This window comes from Zootoca vivipara, chromosome 4 (assembly GCF_963506605.1).
Source record: "Zootoca vivipara chromosome 4, rZooViv1.1, whole genome shotgun sequence".
Lineage (NCBI taxonomy): Eukaryota > Metazoa > Chordata > Lepidosauria > Squamata > Lacertidae > Zootoca > Zootoca vivipara.
In genome coordinates, this window is record NC_083279.1 from 84,439,379 (window position 1) to 84,460,884 (window position 21,506).

Sequence of the window (21,506 nt, forward strand, 5' to 3'; positions counted from 1 at the left end):
GGCAACGGCTCTGCAGGGTTTCAGGCAGGGGTTTCTGCGTGGAGATGCCAGGGATTGAACCTGGGGGTGAGCTATGGCCTCCTTTCCCCTAATTTAAGTTAAACCAGGATGAACCCAGGAGCAGCATGTGAAATTAACAGCCAGATAAAACAAATAGGCCACAATTGATGGAGCCAGTTGTATTTAGACCTCTAGATACGACAAATAAAAACAGAACAAGAAATACTTGCTTACAGGACACAGGGCACATCCTAAGTATATGGTTGTGTAGAGCGAGTAATGCTTCTGAGCTGGGCATCTTTAAAATTGCCCACAGGAGCAAGAGCAGAGGTATTCCTTTTGCTGCAGATGTGTTTACTTTGACATTTCAAACAGGGGTGTGGTCAACAGACTAAGGACTTGGGAGAGGCACTTTTTTCATGTTGCTTCTTATTCCAAGTTAATGAAAACAAATGTCACCCTAATCTAGGGTGTTGTGTGTGTTAGTGATGCAATTGTCGACAGTTTTATTTAGCCCTGACAAGGTTTCAAATTATTTAGGGCCTTCCTGCAACTCAGCTGAACGTCCCGCTCCCCTCAGAAGACTCGCCAATAGCAAGGCTATTGTCATAAACGTGACAGTCAACCACATAAGGTTTCGATACTATGAATTCTGGAAAGGAAAAAATAGAATCTTAGAGGGCTCTTAGAGATTGTCTAATCCAGGCATAGGCAAACTCGGCCCTCCAGATGTTTTGGGACTACAACTCCCATCATCCCTAGCTAACAGGACCAGTGGTCAGGGATGGTGGGAATTGTAGTCTCAAAACATCTGGAGGGCTGAGTTTGCCTATGCCTAGTCCAGTGATGGGCAACCTTTTGAGCTTGGTGTGTCAAAATTCGCCAAAAAAACCGAACATAACTCAGGTGGTGTGTCACTTTGAGAAAAACAACAACCATAATTTCACGATATTTAGTTTAAATAACAAAGAAATATAATTGTAATATATAACTGTAGTTAATAAACCAAAAACTAATTATTTAACCAAACCAAACCAAAACCCCCTTATTTATCATAAAGTGCCCAGAGTTGTTGAGCTTTTTGGGGGGAGCTGTTGACCAAAGTTTTGGAGGTTTTTTGGGGTGTGTGTGCAAAATTTGCCTTGCTTTTTTGGGGATGCCCCAAAGCTGCTGCGCTTTTTGGGGGGGAGATAACAGAAATAAATGACGACTAATACCTTCGCTGGAACTAACACACAGCACCGACATAGTCTGCCAAAGCACCAAAGAAACCAGCACAGAACGGGTTAAAAATGAATGCTGTTACACCCAATCATAGTCTGCCAAAGCGCCAGAAAAAAACAGTATAGACACAAAGGGTTAAAAAACCAATCTCTGGCTACCAGCAACAACAACAAAAACGGATCTGGGCTTTAACAGCGGAGACAAGCTGTAGTGGAGACAAGCTCTAGCAGAGACAAGCTGTAGGAAGAGCAGGAGAATAAATGGGGGGGGGGACCAACAACAGCAGCGCGAATGGGCCGATGGGGTGCGTGCCAGCAGTGAGGGCTCTGCGTGTCACATCTGACACACGTGTCATAGGTTCGCCATCACTGGCCTTGTCTAATCTAATGGTCTCTCAAAGCTGGAAATCCACTGCAACAACATCCCTGAAAGGGATTAATTTTAGTACTGCAGTTTTATGTAAAATTTGATTTATTTCTTTTTTTAAAAAGTATTAAACGTGTAAGGATTCTGCATTAGCTGTCAAGACCTGGTACAAAATTCCTCATGCCTATGCATTACGATATGTTTAAACATGGAAAAACCAAACAAGACACTGTAAGCGCAAAGTATATATTTATATCATGTAAAACAAAAAAAGCAATGGGGAAAAAAACATATTACATAAAAGAAAATGTAACAGAATTTACTATGGTACCTAACAGAGGCATGCTCTATAAAGAAAATATAACATTCATAACTTTATATATATTTGCAAAAGTTGAGTTTCAGAGTTCTCTAATAGAAAACATTTTAAAATATGGAAGTTTTTCACCCTAAAGTGTCGTTTTAGACACGCACACGCACACACACACCTGCATCTTGTATAAAAAAAATCCCACTATGATTGCAAGTGAAGTCGTTTTAATATGGATTCTCCAGATGTGCAAAAACTAAGTTACCGTTAATCACTCAAAAATTGTCTTTTCACCTTTTGCATTGCTTGAGCTCCAACACTGATTGGTACAATTTTTGATCCATATGATTTATAGAAACAGTACACATTCCAAAGAAGTTATGCTGTCAGACATACACAAGAATTCATAAGCTTCAGTTGCAATCTGAACATAACTGTACTAAAAAAAAAAATCTCAAAGCTATAAAGTTAGGACAGTGATCTGTTTAAATATATACACCAATCAATACAAAATACTACTCATAACACTTTTCTTCCTTCCTTCCTTCCTTCCTCTTTCTTTTTCTTTCTTTCTGCATTTCAATACACACACAAAAGTTAAGCCACTCTGTCAAGTGATCAATTCGAATAAAAATCTAGACTGGCTTGTTTTTCTTCCCCTGTTAACGGTACAAATAATCTCTAAGGCACATTTCCCATCAAATGAAGAGGCTTATAAGGTAACTTGCGTTAAGTACTACATAAACGGCTTAGTGTTAAAGAGAAATTCAAGAATTCCCAGTTTTTATGTCGGTACCTCTCCAGCAGTGCTACTCCAATACAGTATAAGCTGTGTAGTGTATGTACAGCAAGGGGGGAGGAATTAAAAAGTTCCAACCTTAAAGCTGTGACCAAGAAAAGCAAACAGAAACTGTTTCTGTGCACCTCTATGCAATACCCAGGATAGGAATTCAGCAATTTCTACTTGAGGCTCAAAACAGATATAAGTGGTCCTCTGATATCTGGATACAAAGAGCTCACCGAAAAGCAGGAACTCTCAATGTCCAACTTCTCTTCATTTATACAACTGCTAAAGTCCAATTATATTTTGTGTCAGTTTGCCTTTTGAAAGGATCTTTGGGGAAATGTGGGGAGACTAGGAATAAAGGAATCCTCTTAATGGGAGTGTGATGTGTTCTTACGACTACGTCCCAAGTTACTGACTTAGGAGTTAACATGATGTTGCGGAAGGGAGCCATTGAGCCTCTTGGCCAAAGCTTCGCTTTTAGGTTTCATCCCACACGTCAGCTAGGGAGTGGGGTAAAATGAACCTAGGAGATATTATTGACATTAAAACTTAACACACAAAAGTTCCAGCCTGAAAGGTCTTTTGATGGCCAGGTTATAAACCCTTGAAAATAAGGACAATGAATGAATGAATGGGAATGTTGAAAGATCCAGATGGTAGTACTAGCTGGTGCCAACGCATTACGGAAAAAACCAAAACTTCATAGCTTATACTGTAACATTGATTCATGCTCATTTTGTTCACTTAAAAATACTCTTTGGAAAACGTCACAATTCCTACAAACAACTTCGAGGACAATCATTTCTGGTAAAAATAGTTCATGGTTTCAAGATGTACTCGGCTCCTCGACTTCAGTGCTAATCTCTACTACTAAAATACACTACTACTTGCTCACATTACAATCTAACACATATCTTTACAATCTTCTATATGCACCATGGGCTTATTCGTCAGTATGCTTCTGATGCACTTTAACTTTTAGTGTTCATGTTGCTAGTGTTGTAAACTCAAGATGACAGTGCAGGTGGTATCATAAAACTAACTATACGAAAGCATCTCAGTTTTTTTATCCATCAGGGACTTTAGAATCTCAAGCCACCAATTTCATCAACATTTTAAAAAGCTCTCTCAAAAATAGCAAGAGCTGTGATGAAGAACCATAGTATACTTTTTTTTTTTTGCTGTGTTTAAAACTCATGATAAAAGCCATACAGGTTGGTCACTCTTAAGCGGTAGTCCTAAAAACATTTTGATGGATGTAAATTCCTCTGAAATTATTGGCGCGAATAAGTGTATTTAGGAATAGTGTTCAGCAGGAGTTCCAACTTTTACAATTTGCTTTGAATTCTGGTACAGGCACAAAAGATAAGCCACCGGTCCTTTAGTCTAATAATACATTCAAAGCTATCTTTTAAAAAGTTATAAGCAAAACATAGAACTATAGATATTCACTGGCTATCTGGCTATACTAGTTAGGTATAAAAAAAAGTCAACCATTTCAGATTTAAATAAGACTAGGTGAAGTCAGGAAATTTAGTTTTCATTATTTAAAAATATGAAACAAAAAACAAAACAAAACTGAAAACAGTTAACTTCTTAACCTACTGCTATATATATATTTTTAAAATGAAGGCCTAGAATTTGAAGAAAAAGCTAAAATAAGAGGCAACAATCAAGATTCTAATGATTTTTTTTTGTGTAAAATGAATCAATTATGGTGCCATAAAATGTGAACAAGCTAATAAAAGAGAATTTTTAAGTAGATAATGATGGGCTTAATCCAATAGAAAAATCACTGCTGTGCATATTTCATTCCTTTCAACGTTGATCAAGCAGCCATAGTGTCTGATGGACTGTGCCCAATAGTAAAATCTCGGCCTTCTTCTGATCCTTATTTCCAAATCCGTATTGACTTCCAATCCATCAGATACATCATTTTTGGCTTACTGGACCAGTAAGTCACTTTTTTTTTTGCAGCTTGTCACAGGCAAAAGAGCAAAACTCCAAGCAAAGCATAGCCAGCTACAAGAAGGGATGTGCAGAGTTGAATTCATAAAACATCTGCATTATTGGATAAAAGGGCATACAAAACAGATAGCGGGACAAAAAGGAATGGCAGTCATCATCCAAAACAGGGCCCTCGCCACTTCCCCATCCTTCCCTCTCTCCATTACGACCATGTGGAACAGTAGTTGCAACAGCAAAAAAAAAAAAGATAAAACGAAACATCTAATTCTTCAGAGTCAACTGTGAAAGAGGTCAGCAGTAAAACAGCAGCGTTTGGACAAGGAGGAACAAAACATTGGATGAAAAAGAATCTGGAGTATTTTGTTCATTTACTTGTTTTCCTCTCTGATCATAAGCCAAGAAGCCTTTGCCGTACAGGCTTGTTTTCAACATCAGGTACGTGTCTTATCTCCTTAGATCCTTCCAAGATTTCAAACTCCATCTCCCTGAGGCCCCTATAACCAGGTAAGAAAACTTTCTTTATCTAGCTTGGTGGCTGCCAATACGGATTCCATGTCATTAAGGATGTCGGAACTCAAAGCCTCCTGTAGGCTTGGCATCAGTTCCTCTCCTTCTATATTCATTGCATCTCCTTCCAGCGTCCCAAGGTCCACGTTTGTCCCTGGAATGGCTTCAAGGTAATCTGGAAAGCGGTTCTGATGGGAGGGTATGTTGCTTTGGTTGATAGTGTCACCTGGGTGCAGAACGAATGCAAAACAGGAACATCACATTCACTGAAAGAGATCATCTAACGTCATACGAGCTGGAGAAATTTGAAGACTTTTTCCCAACACGGAAGCCAGTGAGCTGCATTACATCTCCAAAGGCTCTCGACTGACCCGTGCTCTTCATTAACCTTTGCACTCTACATATGGGCAACATAGGTTTTTAGGGGGGGGGAACCAACCTCCAGTGGCCAGACCTGGAGAAAAGGTAGTGGTGGACCACCTTTCTGGAAAGCAGCTTGTAAGAAAAGATAAAAATACAAGACAGCATGCAAATCCCCCCCTCCCCTAATTTATTGTGATTTTGCTGCTAGTCTACAGTGTTATGTGTGAGTCCACCGCAGCCAGGCCATGGGCCTCCGGGCTGTTGTGGACAAACGCCACACATCCCTGCTATCTTGTAGCACCATGGGGCAAGCCATCAGCACACCTGGCAGCAAATGCATAGGACAGTTATTTCATTTGACACAGGGATGGTGGGAATCACTCTAGGAGTAACAGACTCACATTCACAATTCAATCAAAGATTTGCATCAACCTTAATTTATATATGATGCATTGTTTAATTTTTTTTAAAAAAAAATAAGCAAACAAACAAAAGCTAGAAGCAAGATTACCTACTGTAAACCTCCGGCAAAGGGTCAACCCACCTCCCTCCTACGCAACTGTTTTCCTGATTAAACTGCTCTTATCATTAAAAACCTTCACATGTTCAACCGAAGTCCACCCTCCTGTAACTTCAACCCACTGGATCTAGTACCCTGGAACAGGACAGGGCAACGGCATAAGAGAATTCTGACATTACCTAGAAGTGCAGTTTTTTTTTCTCTCTCTCTCCGTTACTAGTCAGGCAAGCTACCAAAAAAGAAGAAAATCTCAAGATTTTTATTAGAAGGAAAGGATGCAAACCTGTATCCATTTCATCAACACTGTTGAGGAAGTCATCTGGAGTTCTGGGGACGCTGTAACTGCTCATGCTGAGGCCACTGTCTGTGCTCTCATCTCTCGAGTGGTATGTTCCACTGTAAAGGGGAAATCATCTTAGTTTTAACCAAGAACACTGAAGCACTCATGACCCCAAACATAAAGGCAAGTTTAATTCTGTTCTCAAGTTTGTTTGTTTTTAAAAAGACATTACAAAAACAAAAAAGAAGTTTCTTTGGCTTCTCGATTCTGCACAGAATATTCAATCCTGAACAACAACAACAAAAGCACATGCATCCATGCCTAAAGCTAACACCAAAAAGGCCCCGACATTTTTTGGAACAATTTGTTCAGGCTGTTCAAGTGAAATATCCAGCCCCAAGTTTGTTTGTTTGTTGCTGTTGTTGTAGATACAGTTTGGTCAAAGTATGGTACCTGTGGTGATGGGGAGAGGCAGATTTGGAATGTGGATTTCATAACTGGTTAGAGATTGTGAACCAAAAAAGAGGTGGGGGTAGAAGGGGCGTTCCCTGAGAAGGAGAAATGTGGCTGGTAATTGGTGTGGGGAGGACACAGGTCTCTTCCTGGGATCCTTAGGATATATGCCAACACTTTATGTATTTCCCAAAAAAATAACTGATATTTCATGTCTTCCAGACCTAAGTAGCACACCCTCCAACTAAAAAAAAAAAAGGTTCCCAAATGTGTGTGTAACACACTTGAGACATGTGGGACACAGATTTCAAATAACAAAAAGGCAGGTCCCTGCAGGCCTGCATCAGGATTCAGGATGCTGTGGCAGAAGGAAAATGAGACCAAGTCAATGTGGCTTGGGAGTTATTTGACAAAGTGATTCTACTAGTGCAAGGACTTTAAACTCCCCTTCCCTCTCAGCTCCCAATCTTCCCCTAAATCTGTTCTGTGTTCCTCCCGCTAACTCCCGCTTTCTGGTGCAGATTTGGGGAGATGCGCAGAGAAGAGGGACGGGAACTTCTGTTGCGCATCCGAAGGTCCTTGCGCTGGTGGAAGCATTTGGTTGGATGCCACCTGAGAAGTGGGCAATGTGCTTACTTTTGCTTCGTGGAGGGGACAGAGCCAGTCTGCTGGGGTAACCCTTCTCACAGGACCCTAAAGAATGTATTGTGAGGCTGCTGCAACTCAGTGTGGGCCCCGCCTACAGTGATGGAATGTGAAAAGCTGCCCAAAAGCCAAGCAGGAGAAGGAAGCAGTCGGAGAAAAGCATGCCATTCCCTCCTACATCCCCCAACTCTCAAATCCTTGCTTAGAGCCACCTGACAAGAGGGAGGGAGAGAAAGGGAAAGAGAAAAGGGAAGACTCAACATCTCTTCGTAGAAAAAAGGTCTCCTATCCCTGAACTAAATAATGCAAAAATGGCTTGTAGACCTTTCAACACACACATGAAATGCTATAAGCTACAATATCCACATTTATGCTCTGGAGTTATTGACCATAGCAGGAGTACATTGTAACATAGACCAGCAACAGAAAGTCTGCATATTCAGTCGAAATGAATAATCTGCACATCCTGTGTGTGGGAAGGAAGATTAAGGCAACAATTTACACTCTCCCGGCATCTGGTACTGCCAACGTCCTATAGTCAATGAAATCGATTAGGCTGTTGAGATACCAGGAAGTTCTACTAAAATATATGCAAATGTGGTTATGACTAAGAAAACTTAAATCAGGCCTCTGAATGTCATATCCTCAGTGTAAGACGCCAGGAGATAACTTGTATACATATATCCCCAGTTTTTCTGAGCTCCTCAAATCTATATATTTACCGTTTTTAAGCGTATCTTTGCAACAATGAGGGCTAGGAACATTTCTTTAAAATTTAGCCCAAAACAGTTCACAAGGATGTATCTGAACAGGCTGCACAAATGCCCCCCCCCCAAAAAAAACCCTGTTAGCCTGTAAACTCTGCAACTTGATATGTAAAACCCTTATCACAGTTTCCTCTGTAAATGCTACAAAGGATAAAAATAGAACCAGGGCTGCTGCAGAAACTCCTTAAAGTGAGCCCCACGTTAGATCTCATTGCTAAACTTTTGAAAAGCTTTTCTGAGTCAGTAATTCTAAACGGCTGTTCATCAATTGACTTGCGCCGGGGCAAACATGTTATGACTTTGAAGACAAACCCTTCCTACAAGTCTGAACAGTTGACTTCCTCCCGCAGGAGACAGCTTTTAATCCTCAACTTAAAAAACAAAACAAAACAAAACAAAATCTGGACTTTCCATTTAAGGAAAGATTCATTTACAGCTGTGGTTCTTGGAAAAGACAGATGTTCAAAACAGACGATTACATGCACCAAACAGAATCTGAAAATGATCTTCTCTCTCTCTCTCTCTCTCTCTCTCTCTCTCTCTCTCTCTCTCTCTTGCAAAGCAAAACCACTAGTAGTAGTTACAGCTACTAACCTGTTAAGAAAAGGATCCGAACTATTTGTGGTCATTGTTCTCAGTTCTTGAGACATTCCAGGAGAGGACACTGGATTTTGCGGAACTCCATCCTGTTCCATGCTGGGAAGCTGACTGCGAAGAGCCAATTCCTGCCGACCAAGTTGTAGCCGCGTTAGTATATTCTGTGTACAAAGTTCAAAATCCATCGGCACCACTAAAGAACAGGCAAGAACAGGCATCCACACTACGCACAACCAGAAGGGTGCCCATTTCACCTTTGTTTCACATTGTACCAGCACACATTTTAATGCAAATCCTGCAATAACAATAACAATTATTATTTTATTAATTATATGTCGCCCATCTGACTGGGTTGCCCCAGCCACTCTGGGCATACCTATAAGAGTACCTGTAAGAGTACAAATACAATTTCTCCCTCTAGTCTAGAATTCTGCATCTCGTCTCAGAGCTGCCTTTGCAAAATGGTTCAGAGCTACACATACATATTCCAAGCAAATCTGATACAAATTGCCAAGGGAAGGCAAGGAAGGTGATCCTGAGATGGGACTGCGGAGTCAACAGGTTCTGAAGACACAAAATAGGGTTTAGCAGTGGAGGCACAGATTCATTGTGATTGACTTCCAGCTTTGCCTGAGCCCAGGACCCTTTCACTTAAAGAAGAGAGATTTCCAGGGGGGGCTCTGAGTAATGTCTTTCTCTGAAAAAAATTTGGTAGGCCAAATAAGTTTGAGAACCTTTGCCCTAGCCACTCACTGAACTGGTATGTTACAGGGGCCTGAAAGTTAAAATTGCTGGCGTTCTGGTTTAATAATTCCCACTTGAAATGAACGTGGAGAATTTCAAGAGCAGCAGCAGTAGCCAATGTGGTGCTCTTCAGATGTTGCTCTGTGATTTTCTAACACCAATTCCTAATGTGTACAATATCCTCTGTTTTTAGTATTTTTCGGGGAGGGGGTGGATCTTAGGCAGCAGTACTCATTATTCTGGGAGTACTGGTAATTGAACTCAATGGGTCTTACTTCTGAGTAGACATATATAGGATTCCACTGCTGGGAAATGTATGGTACGTTTTTATTTCAATACAGTACTTCAAAAGCATATTGGAACGGTTCAGATTTTTGTCCTTGTTTCAAAAATATGTACTATTCTATACATAAAACGTAACATCTGAAAAAAAAATCTGGCTGAAAACTATTCTTATTTCTTCATTGCTTTCTTTTTTAAAAAAACAAAAACCCCTATGTCAAACTTTTCTAACGGCCCTTGGGAAAGAAAGAGACTTAACACTCATTGTTAGTAAAAAATTCTAATTTTAGGTATTGAAAAATGAGCCAAAACAATCTATCAACCCCTTAGAGAAGCTACTCTAAAAATGAGTTTAGCTTTTTGAAAACTATCCAATTGGTCTCTTAAAGGCATTTAGTTGTGTGTGTTTTTCTCTCTCTAAAGAGTCAGAAGGTCTACATAACTTCACTGCTAGTCCCTAAATGTGAAATCCTTAGCTTGGTTTTTAAAAAGGAAGGGAATCAAGCATCTTCTAAACATTTCCTTCACTCAAAATTTCATTATCTGGCATTCCACAGTTCTGGCTTCTTGTACATTCATTAATAGATGCTACAAAAAATCTGCACAAATGTCACAAGTAAAATACTTCACAGGATGAAATCCCCATGCTTCACTCAAGCTCAGCCATTAAATAAGCAACTGTTTGGCAGTGGGCGATGCTAAAGCCCCATATGAGCCACACCAGGAACCAAATTAGAACTCTGGGAAAAAATCTACCCCAACTGCGAAGAAGTGAGCCTTCAAAATATGACTTGCTGTTTGTTTTTGGGGTAGCTGACAAATCCAATCCAACCCTCCCCCTTTAATGTTTGCTTTAAAGTGTGGAATGTATTGCATATATAACAATTGCTATTTTTTAAAAAAGTATCTATCTTAGTAATTAATATGTGCAATTCCAGCTATGTACTGTATCTTCCTCAGTTTGTCGGTGTCTAATTTCACTCAGTTTTTCCAGTTCAACTTAATCAAAGGTTTTGCTATAGCCACTTCTGCATAGAAAGAAGGTAGGCGAAGTCAAATTTCCAAATAACGTGTCTGAAAGATTTTGGCTGCGGGAACATTTGCTAAAAGGGTTCTCTATTACAGTAACTCTGGATTCTTTAATGGTGCTGTTGTATATAAACGGACAAATCAGCCAAAAACCAGGATCAACCATTCTCAAAATAGTTTTCCAATATTGGTTGTGCTTTTTACATGCTCCACCACAGGTGGAGAGGAAAAATCACATCGGGCAGACTGACATTTCCAACATCAGAAAACAGTGGTATGATAGCCTAATAGGTTTTGATGGCATCAGATACCATCTATATAACACTTCTATATTTAACTTCTCTCGTAGTGAAGGAGACATTTTATCCAAAGCATTTATGGCAATGAACACAAAATTTATATCATTCCCATAAATGCTCTGGAATCACAATTCTTAAATCTTTGCACCACTGGATATTAAAAATTACTGCTCATGTCTGCAAATTCATCAACATACTTTCTAGGACTTAAGCAGGCTCCTTACATTTCCATTCCTAGTAATTTTTCACAATGGGACACTGGATACAACCCATAGTGATTTTTGCAGGAAGTGATCTCAAAAGCTGGCAGGAACCTCTTATATATGGTTCTATTGCCATATTCCCTGCAGGAACAAGGATGCAAAAACCAAATGCAAAACATTTTTCTATCAGCATATAGCAACATATGAATTATCACCATCAAGACAAATAACAGGTGATATTAGATGGACTTTAACAATATGCTGTCTTCTCAAAACTTAATAAAAAACATCAACAGCAACAATTTCCCTTGCTTATCCTTCACCATAGGGTCCCAGGGCGAGTTACAGTACAACAACAACATAAAAATGCAAGTTTAAAATCAGTTGAAACAATTTACAACCAGAAGAACAGGAGAGGTCCTAGAATCTCTCTCAGTTGTCATAGACCAGGATCAAGTCGTGCATCTTAGAATCATACAACAAAAGCTGTACAATGAAGGTGCCAAGTGTACCTTTGTGGGGAGAGATCGCCACTCCTTGTGGGCCTCTACAGAGAATGCCCTTCCCTGGGCTACCAACCCCTCAACTTCAAGGGAACTCTGTGGAAGAGGTGGTCTTTCAAATATTTGGGGGCTATGTCTTTAGGCTTTGCAACACTAATTAATTTGAGCACTTTGAATTGGACCCAGAAACAAACTGGCAAACTATTATAGATGTTTTGAAACAAATAATAATAATAATAATAATAATAATAATAATAATAATAATTTATTTATTTATACCCTGCCCATCTGGCTGGGTTTCCCCTGCCACTCTGGGCAGCTTCCAACAAAATAAAAAAAATACAATGCAACATCGGGCATTAAAAACTTCCCTAAACAGTTATGCACGTTCTAAATGGGGTCCAAGCTTGTAATCTCGAATTTTGGATCAGTTGAAATTTCCGAGTCATTGTCCAGGGCAGCCCTCAAAGAGAGTGTGCTGCAACAATCCAATGTGGAAGCTGCCATTGCATGGAATACTGTGGCCGAGTCACCTCTGTCCAAAGACGACCTAGTAGGGACCTGTTCCTTCAAGGGGAGCGCAACGCTATCCAGAACAAGCAAATCTACCCACCTTTCAGACTCAAGAACATGAAAAAGATAACAACCTCTTCCTTATCAAGTTTCAGATTCAATCTGCCCTATTCAATAATTATCCAACAGGTGTGCAAGGAAGGGACTTTTTCCTTTCTACGAAATAGCCCCTGCAGAGGGGGGAAAGTGCTGAAAGCCTGCTTCTCAACAGGAAGTGATCCAGATTCCACCGTGGTTGAAGGACTGGCCAAATGCGTGTTCTAGAGGTTTATACTCTATTTTGCCAAAGGAATTATGAGATCACACAACAGAATAAAGCAATTGCATATGGAATTGCTTTACAACTATGTTTATCACAGCATACAGAATGCTAACCAATTCTATAAATAAGCCAACTGTAGGTATGTATCAAACTTTACTTTTTATGTGTCTGAATACCGCAAGGAATACAGTTGCCAAAAATGAATGGAATCTTCCAAATTACTTTCAGCAGAACTGCAGAAGACTCATTTCCCATAGAATTGGATTATTTAAATTTGATCCAAAATAATTCTACCCCACTAATGGCCCTAAATCTTTTTAATGCTTTTTCTAAGCCAGGCATCCCAAAACTCGGCCCTCCAGATGTTTTGGGGCTACAACTCCCATCATCCCTAGCTAACAGGACCAGTGGTCAGGGATGGTGGGAATTGTAGTCCCAAAACATCTGGAGGGCTGAGTTTGGGGATGCCTGTTCTAAACAGTGGCCCCTCTCACATACTGGTGGCCCATTTGCCCTGAAAATGACTGAACAAAGTTTCAGGGTTTGTCTGCATTTGAACACTAGCAGATTATTTCAGAGAAGGACTGAGGTTCAAAAAATGAGGCCTGGATTCTACAGGATCATGTTCAGCCACACCCTTTTCCAGCATCATTGGGCTAGTTCCCAAGTCTTAAGACAACAAGCCAGTGATTGGCTAGTGCTAAAAAACTGCTCATACCAATAGTCCACTCACATGGCCAGAAAAAGCACTTTTCATTTGAAAGAAGCTCTGACCTCACAAGCCAGTTTGCAGCTTCCATGTTTACACGTTGTTTGTGCCAGGTAGTTTAGCACATGTCAGCCAAGGGCATTTTGCCAAAGTTACCTTTCTCTGAATCTTCATCCACACAGACAGAATGCTAACAACTTCTCGCAAAACTACAATCAGTTGCCAAGTCCTAAGACTTTCTCCTGAAACAAAGAGGGCGACCCACTTCGGTGTCATGGTGCAAATAATTCACAGATGCTGAGTATCCTCGAAGCTAAATTTCCACTTAAACACACAGTGGCTCCCTTGAAGCCCAATTTTTCATTCTAACCAAAAAAGTACTCTTGGCTTTTGAAAATATTTTTAATAAATCAAGTGTTTCAGATTTAAACACGAGGGACTGAATATAACTTAGGCACAGAAAAATCAAAGAACATGGCGAAAGCTAAAGAATCCCACAACAGTATCAGTTGCTAAGCACTCTTGATTTCATCACACCACATGCATGCAAAACCCATAGCTGCCAAGTTTTCCCTTTTCTCGCGAGGAAGCCTATTCAGCATAAGAGAAAATCCCTTAAAAAGGGGGATAACTTGGCAGCTATGGCAAAACCCTTGACACGTTTCCTCTCTGTTTTAATTTACTCCGTATCACACACCTTACCTGTTCCATTGTTCCACTGTAATTTGTTACTGGCATGTTTCCTGTTTTCCATCACAAGAGAATCAATAAAAAACACATATATGTGAAAAATTAAAGCGGCAATAGCCACAAAAGCTACAACAATTAAGGTGGACTTGCTTTTCCAGTGAAAGCTAACCAAACTCGGAGCTGGTGCAGAATCTTGACTTAGTCATAGCACCAAACTATGTTTATGCTTTGAGGAGCTGAGTGCTCCTTTTCCCCCTCCTGGCAAACACATAATTCAAGCGTTTAGAAAAGTGCCAAACTATGGTTTGCCTCAAGCCAGGCCAGGAGCACAGAGTCACCACACACAAGCAAAGGAAGCGTGAGGCTTCTCAAAAGATTGCACGCATACCAGCAAATTATGGTTTGGCAGCACATGAGAACAATGTGAAGCTTGCTTACCCATGAAAATACGGTAGCTGCTTATGTGAATGGACTAACATGGCAGGAGAGGATTCATGAAACAGTGCAGCTTCTCTTGAGCAGTTAGAAAATACATTGCCTGCAAATAATTGCTCACACAAGTGATCTGCTCTGTGTGTTTTTCCAATCACAGGAGGAGGAATAACAATCTACCAGGAGTCTTTCTGTAGTTATACTATTCACATGAATGGACCATTCACATGAAACAGGCCGTAGTTAACTTCTGCCCATTTCACAATGTATGCCGTACATGCTTGTGTCAGTCAACATACTGCTTTGAAGCTAGCTACATAGGACTCACTTTCTCCCTGGGGGAAAAAGAGAGAAGAGAGCCTTGTTTATTTTTCTGAAGCACTACCTGTTCGTAGCCATTTCTCTCTCTCTCTCTCTCTCTCTCTCTCTCTCTCTCTCTCTCTCTCTCTCTCTCTCTCTCTCTCCAGAAAATAACTTCTTAGTGTTAGATTGCATCAAGCAACTCCTTCATCAGTTCTGAACAGCCTAAAAACTGCTCAGCAACTCGGAATGAAGTATGCACTTCTGAGGTCTGGCGAAGGCTTTGAGCCACATTGGGAGAAGATGGAACACCATGACATCTGACTCATAATCACTCACACACTTATTAAAGCTTTATTATTATTATTATTTTGCCAGGAAACTGAACACAGAAGGGCTCAGTTTTGCACTGAAGTCCCGAGTGAACACACAACCTCACTATTCACAACACCACATGCAATATATGCAAACATATTGGGTGGAATATGGATAGACTTCAGGTCTGAGCTTTGGCGCATTCGCTCCAGGTCCATGGTTTTAGTAACAAGTAAAATTTGCCTAGTCTGCCAGGCCCACAGCCAGACGCAGGCAAGCAAACAGCATTTCAATAAAAAGGTTTTCAGAAAGAAGTCCAAACGCATTTAAGATAGATGTCTACCCATACTGGTTTTTACAAATGCAAATTCCTCATTTCAACAAACCTTGGATGAAAGCATCAGCTACTTGACAACAGGACAGACAAAATGGAAATACTTTTTCATGCAGTACATTAGATTATGAGTGGCTGTGTGTTATGATTTTGCTATGAGAGGCAGTTGGTGGGGAACATGACCAAAATACTACTATAGCACTTCTTGTGGGCTTCCTACAGGCACGCAAATCGCCACGCTAGGAACAGAATGCATGGCTAGATGGGCCTTTGGAGTCATCCCAGAACGGCTGTCACCTTCCATTTGAAGCACATTATTATAGAGCAGGCAATGGCGACAATGTCCTTTAGTCCAAGAGCTAAGCTACATATTATGCAAATTGATGTGGTGGAGTCCTTCCCGGATGGTACTACTTTATAGACTGCAGGTAGGATATCATATTTTACAGCTTTAAAGGACCTGCCGCCGAATTGCCCATTACATCCAAACTGGCCAATTGGTTTATTCTTGGGAGTACATACCAAGATACGAAAAAAGGATCAGATAGAGTCTGTTGCTGATTTGCATCTCCAGCAATAAGCATATTTTTAGACCATACGCTTTCTTAAAAGCGGTGGGAATTTAGCACAACTGATAAATATTCTTTCTGTATTCCATTGTTTTCCTTGATAGCTATTTTCAGTGATATGAAAGAGCCTGTTTTACAAACATAATCATCATCATCATCATCATCATCATCATCATCATCATCATCATTCCCCTCCCCAAAAGGACCATCCTCTTAAGGGCACATGTTAGCCATTTTGTTTCAAGGCTCAGTAGCAAGCACAAAAGGCTGCAAGCAAGGCAGCATGCAAATGTAATCGTATGATAGCAAGCCCCACTTAGATTCTGATCGCTGCATCACCTTAAGACATGCTGGTGTAGCCTGACAAAACACAGACTAAAATGCAATCCCGCTGATGATGTATAATCCAGGACAGACTGGCACAGATTAGCAGAATGGTCCTCAGCCAATACATTTAGATTCCTCTCAATCCATTGCATGTTACAAACATTTTAATACAGTAGACTGTAAAAAAAGGGGGGGGTTGAGGCTTGTAGTGGAGAAAATTTAAGAGCTATTAAGGTAAGCAGGCCAAGCAGCTGCAAGTAGAGCACAAAATCTTCAGGTCACTAACCAAACTGATGTCGGGGGGGGGGAGGGGAGATCTCCCCTCCTTCACAGAGTGTGGCAAGGAGTGAGTTTACTTTCATTGTAAAAACAACCACCACTCTACATGATGACTTCCACTTTAAGATTTGATCCTGTGTGCTGCAACCCAGATTCTATCCCAGGCGGGTATTTTTACTGGGGTGCAAAATTGACTTCACTCTTCTAGCTGTGCCAGTAAATGTGTGCCAAGCCTACACCAGCCCATTTCCATTAGTTTGAGGTCAATGTGCACGAGCCCAATAGCTTAAAAACGAAAAACATTTTATTTCTGCAAAATTAATGGCAAACATTAACGTGGGAGGGGAAGTGAATCACCGATTTTATAACACTCGGCAAGGACAGGCACCATCAAAACAGGCTGCTGCAGAAACGTAAAGGAAAAGAGAGGCGGTGTTCTGTTTCAACATTTTAAAGAATCAGCATTGGGTTATTTTGCTCATCTGCTTGCCCTAAGGTAGGATATCTTACTTCCCTAAGCATTCAGTAGACACCTGCCAGCTCAGCCTGTTTTTCTATAAAACTTTCAAGGAAAGGTGCTTCCTGCAACTTACCTGGGCAATTAATTTTGTCACCGCCCCCACCCAGCTTCTGTTTGAACCTTTAAAAAAAATCTATCCACCTACAGTTTCAAAAAGTTACTTCTTGACCCATATGATCAGTAGAATGGATGAACAGTTGTTTTAGAGTTGTCTAACCTTAAAATGTTTTTTTAAAAAAAACAACACCAAACAAACCCTGTCAACATGCTTCCTTAAGACTTCTATATTTGCCGAAACCTCTGTATGCTGCTTGTGGGTTTCCTCTGCGTTCTTTCAAACAACTTTCTTCGATTAGCTAGAATGGGTCAGACAAGGACCAAGTACTTACGGCAGTATTACTTTCCTGTTGATCCAGGTAAGAAGATATAAGGAGCACTAAGAGGGAGATTGGACCACTTTGGCTCCTGACACATGAAGCTGGGCAGGGAAAATCATGACTAACTCATTAAAATGGGTAATCATTTGTGTAAGATTAACTTGAGGGGTAGCCATTATGGTGCCCCCTTTTCCGATGTTGCTGGACTGCAACTCCCATCATCCCTGATGGGACTTACAATCAAACAACATATTGAGTGTATCACTTGGCTACCCACAATTTAGCTGTTTTTCCTAAGCTATAGATCATATACAAGACACAATGTGTTATAAAAGGAGGGCAATTAGGGTGGTTTGTTTGTCTCAAGTCAGAGATTACTTATGCCCAGCCAATAATATCTCCTGAGACTTGTTCCCACATTGCACCAGTAATGTATGGGGGGGGTTTAGATAACCTAAGTCAGTGGTTTGTGCACACACACACCCCTCCGTGGACCACTTGCAAACTGCTAAGCACTTAATGGTTTTTCTGCCTGCTGTAGAAATTGTAATGTACTGTCCTAGATGCTGTGTGATTTTTAATTTTATTGCTACATGTATTGCATTTTATTGTATTCCAGAGATTTCAAGTTGTAATACAATAACATACAATATATGAAATAACAGAAACAGTGAAAATGCTATTAAAATCAGTGTGACTAGTTAATACAATGGATGTGCCATTTCCTGTCTTCAAATTCGCAGACACCTGATTGAAGCTCATGGATCACTGGTGGCCCAGGGTTCAAGATTTCAGAACCTCTGACCTATTTCTTTTTCCATGCAATGTGCTTCCTCCCTTTCCCATGGGCAGATGATGCAGGCTATCCTGCGACATGAGAACTAGACTTGTTGTGTTGACATAGTAGAAGAGGATGGCTTGACTTTGTGGCAGTTTGAATAAAGCCCATGGCAGAATTCCTACCTTTCCAAGGAAAATATAATATAAGCAGTTAAGTTTAAAAAAAATATATTCTTGGGTTTATGGTACAGCTTGGATCCAACAGCTTTGATTCTCACACACATTCAGAGAAGGATGCCAAAATGTGCAAACCGCAGGAGTTGAAAGGCCTGACAAATGTATTCGGAGGCAAGCAATTTGCTCATGAAGCCAAACTTCCAAGATGGAAGAAATTACAGAGCCACTAAAAGGTACAGAAATGAGAATGGAGGTGGCAAGGACAGAACACAGCAGACAACACAGTGTAGTTTTGCTTTGGTTTCTGTCACTTGTCTGTTACACCAAACAGAGGAATTTATCAAAAGGTTATCTCAAGCAGTTTCAAGCACACCTTTAAATATAAAAGCTGAAAGTTTCAATATGGAACATGCAGCCTACTGAAATCAATGTTTCATGTCTTGCAGCTTTAAAAACAACTGCAAATGTGAAAGGTATATTTGATATTAAGGCCTCTACCTCTACCTAAAAAGGAAAAGTTTGCAGAAGAAGGAACTCATGTGGATCAAATTTCCTTTTCTAATTACGATTTAATCAATCACTTTACGGAGCTAGGAAGTATTTCTTCTCAGATGAGACAATTTTGGATGTTGTGATCTTCCTTTCTTCTATATCACCTTGTTCACAATCTTATCAAGAACTTAGCAGGATTCTACACATATCTCTCTAACTCCTGTTACCTGCTTACAGCACACAGAGAGATAACCTATCAATTCTATGATTCTATGATTGCATAGTGGATCTTGTACTAAATAGCTTAATATGTGAATTCCAACAGGAGATGAAGCTGCGTTTTAGATCTCCAAGTGGCTCTGAAAATGTTAGACCAAAATCTTTTTAAAACACAAAATGCTAAATTAACAGGATCTCACTAAAATGTAGAAATTGGAGTCACAAACAGAAGCAGTGCTGAGCAAAACATAGCTCTAAAACTAACAGAAATATAAGGCTGATTATCTCTAATAAAAGCAAAAAAACCTGATAAAGGGTATCAGCATTGCAATGTTTTTATGTGAAACAGCTTTGTCCCAATTCTCGCAGTGAAAGAAGGAAGAAAATATCATGCACTTTGCTTAGTGATGCTCCTAAGCTTTACAAGAGCCTGCCATGGGAAGTTTAAATTGGCCAAATCCAACAGCTTGCCCTGACAAAGGAAATGAATGACATTCAGTCATGAGTTTCTGAAAGAAGGCAGCTCTGGGTGTAAAAGCTCTGGTGGTAACAACTTCCAAGCAATAAAGGCCTAGGTAGATTCTCCAGAGCTACCAGATGAATTTATTGAGCCAGATTCTACTATTTACTAGAATCAGATTATTAAAAACAGCATGGGGTGAGTAAAGCATAGCACTGAGGTTGAGTATGCTGTTCTGCACACAGAAAAACAAAACTTCATTGCCTGACAGCAGAGCAAAGCCCATGAACTAATGAGATAAAAACAAACTACTGGGCTGAAGCAGCAAGCTAAACTGAGTTGGAAAGCCATGTGATGATCATGAAGACAAAACCAGTGTGCTGTAGCAGATGGAATGTTGGCCTGGGCCAAGGAGATCAGAGTTTAAAAGCCAGCTCAACTATGAAGCAAACTAACTCTCAGCTCCATATTTCTGAGAATTTTTTGTTTAAGGGACAACCACATCTATGTCATCCTGAGCTCCTTAGAACGAGGGCACTTCTATGATGAACAGAACAAAGTTTTCAAGAGTTCAGCTTGCATGATGTTGTGTCACCTCACTCCCGCTGTAGCCTATAAAAAAATAGTTTTACTCAAGGCTCTGCGGCCACCACAAGAAGGTAAAAGAATCCAGGCCTGCATCAAGCTGATGTTATACCCTTTTCACTGAACAGCTAAATTATGAGGCATCTCAGCTGCCACAGAGGATTTTTGAGAGATATCAGATTTGTATAGCAAATCTAAAAATGAGGGGAAAGGCAGTTAATATAAAAGCACCTACCAATCTTGATATTTAGTTCAGCTTACTTGATAACTGAAGTTTTATGGCTGTGTGTTGAGGTGAAAGCAGCTAGAACACTGTTAGAGGAAGAAGATTTGAAAGACTGAATGGGAGCCATATTGAATAGTGTTGATACAACACAGACTCTTGGAAGTTGGAACAGAAATCTTGTCTTTTCTTCCTCCTGGGACATTTTAGGAGTGTTGAGGTCTCGTGTACCCAAGAGAGAACTTTACAGCAATACAGCTTTGTCTTCAGCATTATGCCTGGCAGTGAGAAATGCTATCTGGGAATCACAGCATCAGGTTTGAGAAAAACACAGAGCAAGCAAGACGGCGTACTTTATTAAGCCAACTAGAGCTCCTTTTTTCAGTCATGCTGAGGTTACTGGCAGGCTGTGGTTCATAAAATACAAACAGCTTCATATAGCCCAAGCACCTTGTACAGCTGATCTAAGTTAAAAAATGTTTCTTATCTTGCTGAAACATTTGTTAGGAGCCTACCTGACGTTTTGGAGAATTTGCTGTGCTGGGATTGATATTCCGCAATGCCTAAGAGTAAAAGAAATAAGATGGGTAAGCATTACTCTTTTTTCCTTTTCTTTTTTGCTGAGCGTGGTTGGGGAAGCTAGGCTGATTTGACAAACACATCACTCTCTTAGCATTCTGACGAGGCAAGTTCCTGAGACAGCCAAAGATGACAAAAGGGTAAGGGAGTTAAGAGCTGACAAAAGCTGCTGCATAATGGAACAAGACGCTTAGGGGTGCTTACAGAGCACACGAACACATGTCATTTAACAGATAGGGGACATCAAGGTAGAGAACATGATCTGGCCTGAAGTTAGTCAACTTCTCAAGAGGAAGTTACCGAAGAAGAAATCCAAAATTAGAAGCCTTATCTAAAAGCATGCTGGCACGGCGGCATATGAATTTGTTGGAGGGTTAATAGCAAAGCAGTTATAGGAAAAGCTTAAGACTATTTCAGCTGAAAAGACCCTTCTTTTTAACTTGTCCAGAGAAAAGTC

The 21,506-nt window shown here is 40.3% G+C and overlaps 1 protein-coding gene across 6 annotated transcripts in view; it reads right to left on the reverse strand.

Moving 5' to 3' along the window:
- Positions 1 to 1,822: 1,822 nt before the first annotated feature.
- The window catches only part of YAP1 (Yes1 associated transcriptional regulator), an 80,512-nt gene continuing 60,828 nt past the window's right edge, over positions 1,823 to 21,506 (reverse strand). For 4 of the 6 annotated variants that reach the window (XM_060273866.1, XM_060273867.1, XM_060273864.1 and 1 more), the window contains 3 exons: positions 8,785 to 8,915; positions 6,329 to 6,441; positions 1,823 to 5,388 (listed from right to left, as the gene is read on the reverse strand). In XM_060273866.1, coding sequence (XP_060129849.1) covers positions 5,150 to 5,388; positions 6,329 to 6,441; positions 8,785 to 8,915 — 483 coding nt within the window. In that variant the 3' untranslated portion in view covers positions 1,823 to 5,149. Of the gene's footprint in view, positions 5,389 to 6,328; positions 6,442 to 8,784; positions 8,916 to 20,985; positions 21,034 to 21,506 lie in introns of all 6 variants that reach the window. The other 2 variants (XM_060273865.1, XM_060273863.1) reach the window with 1 other exon arrangement.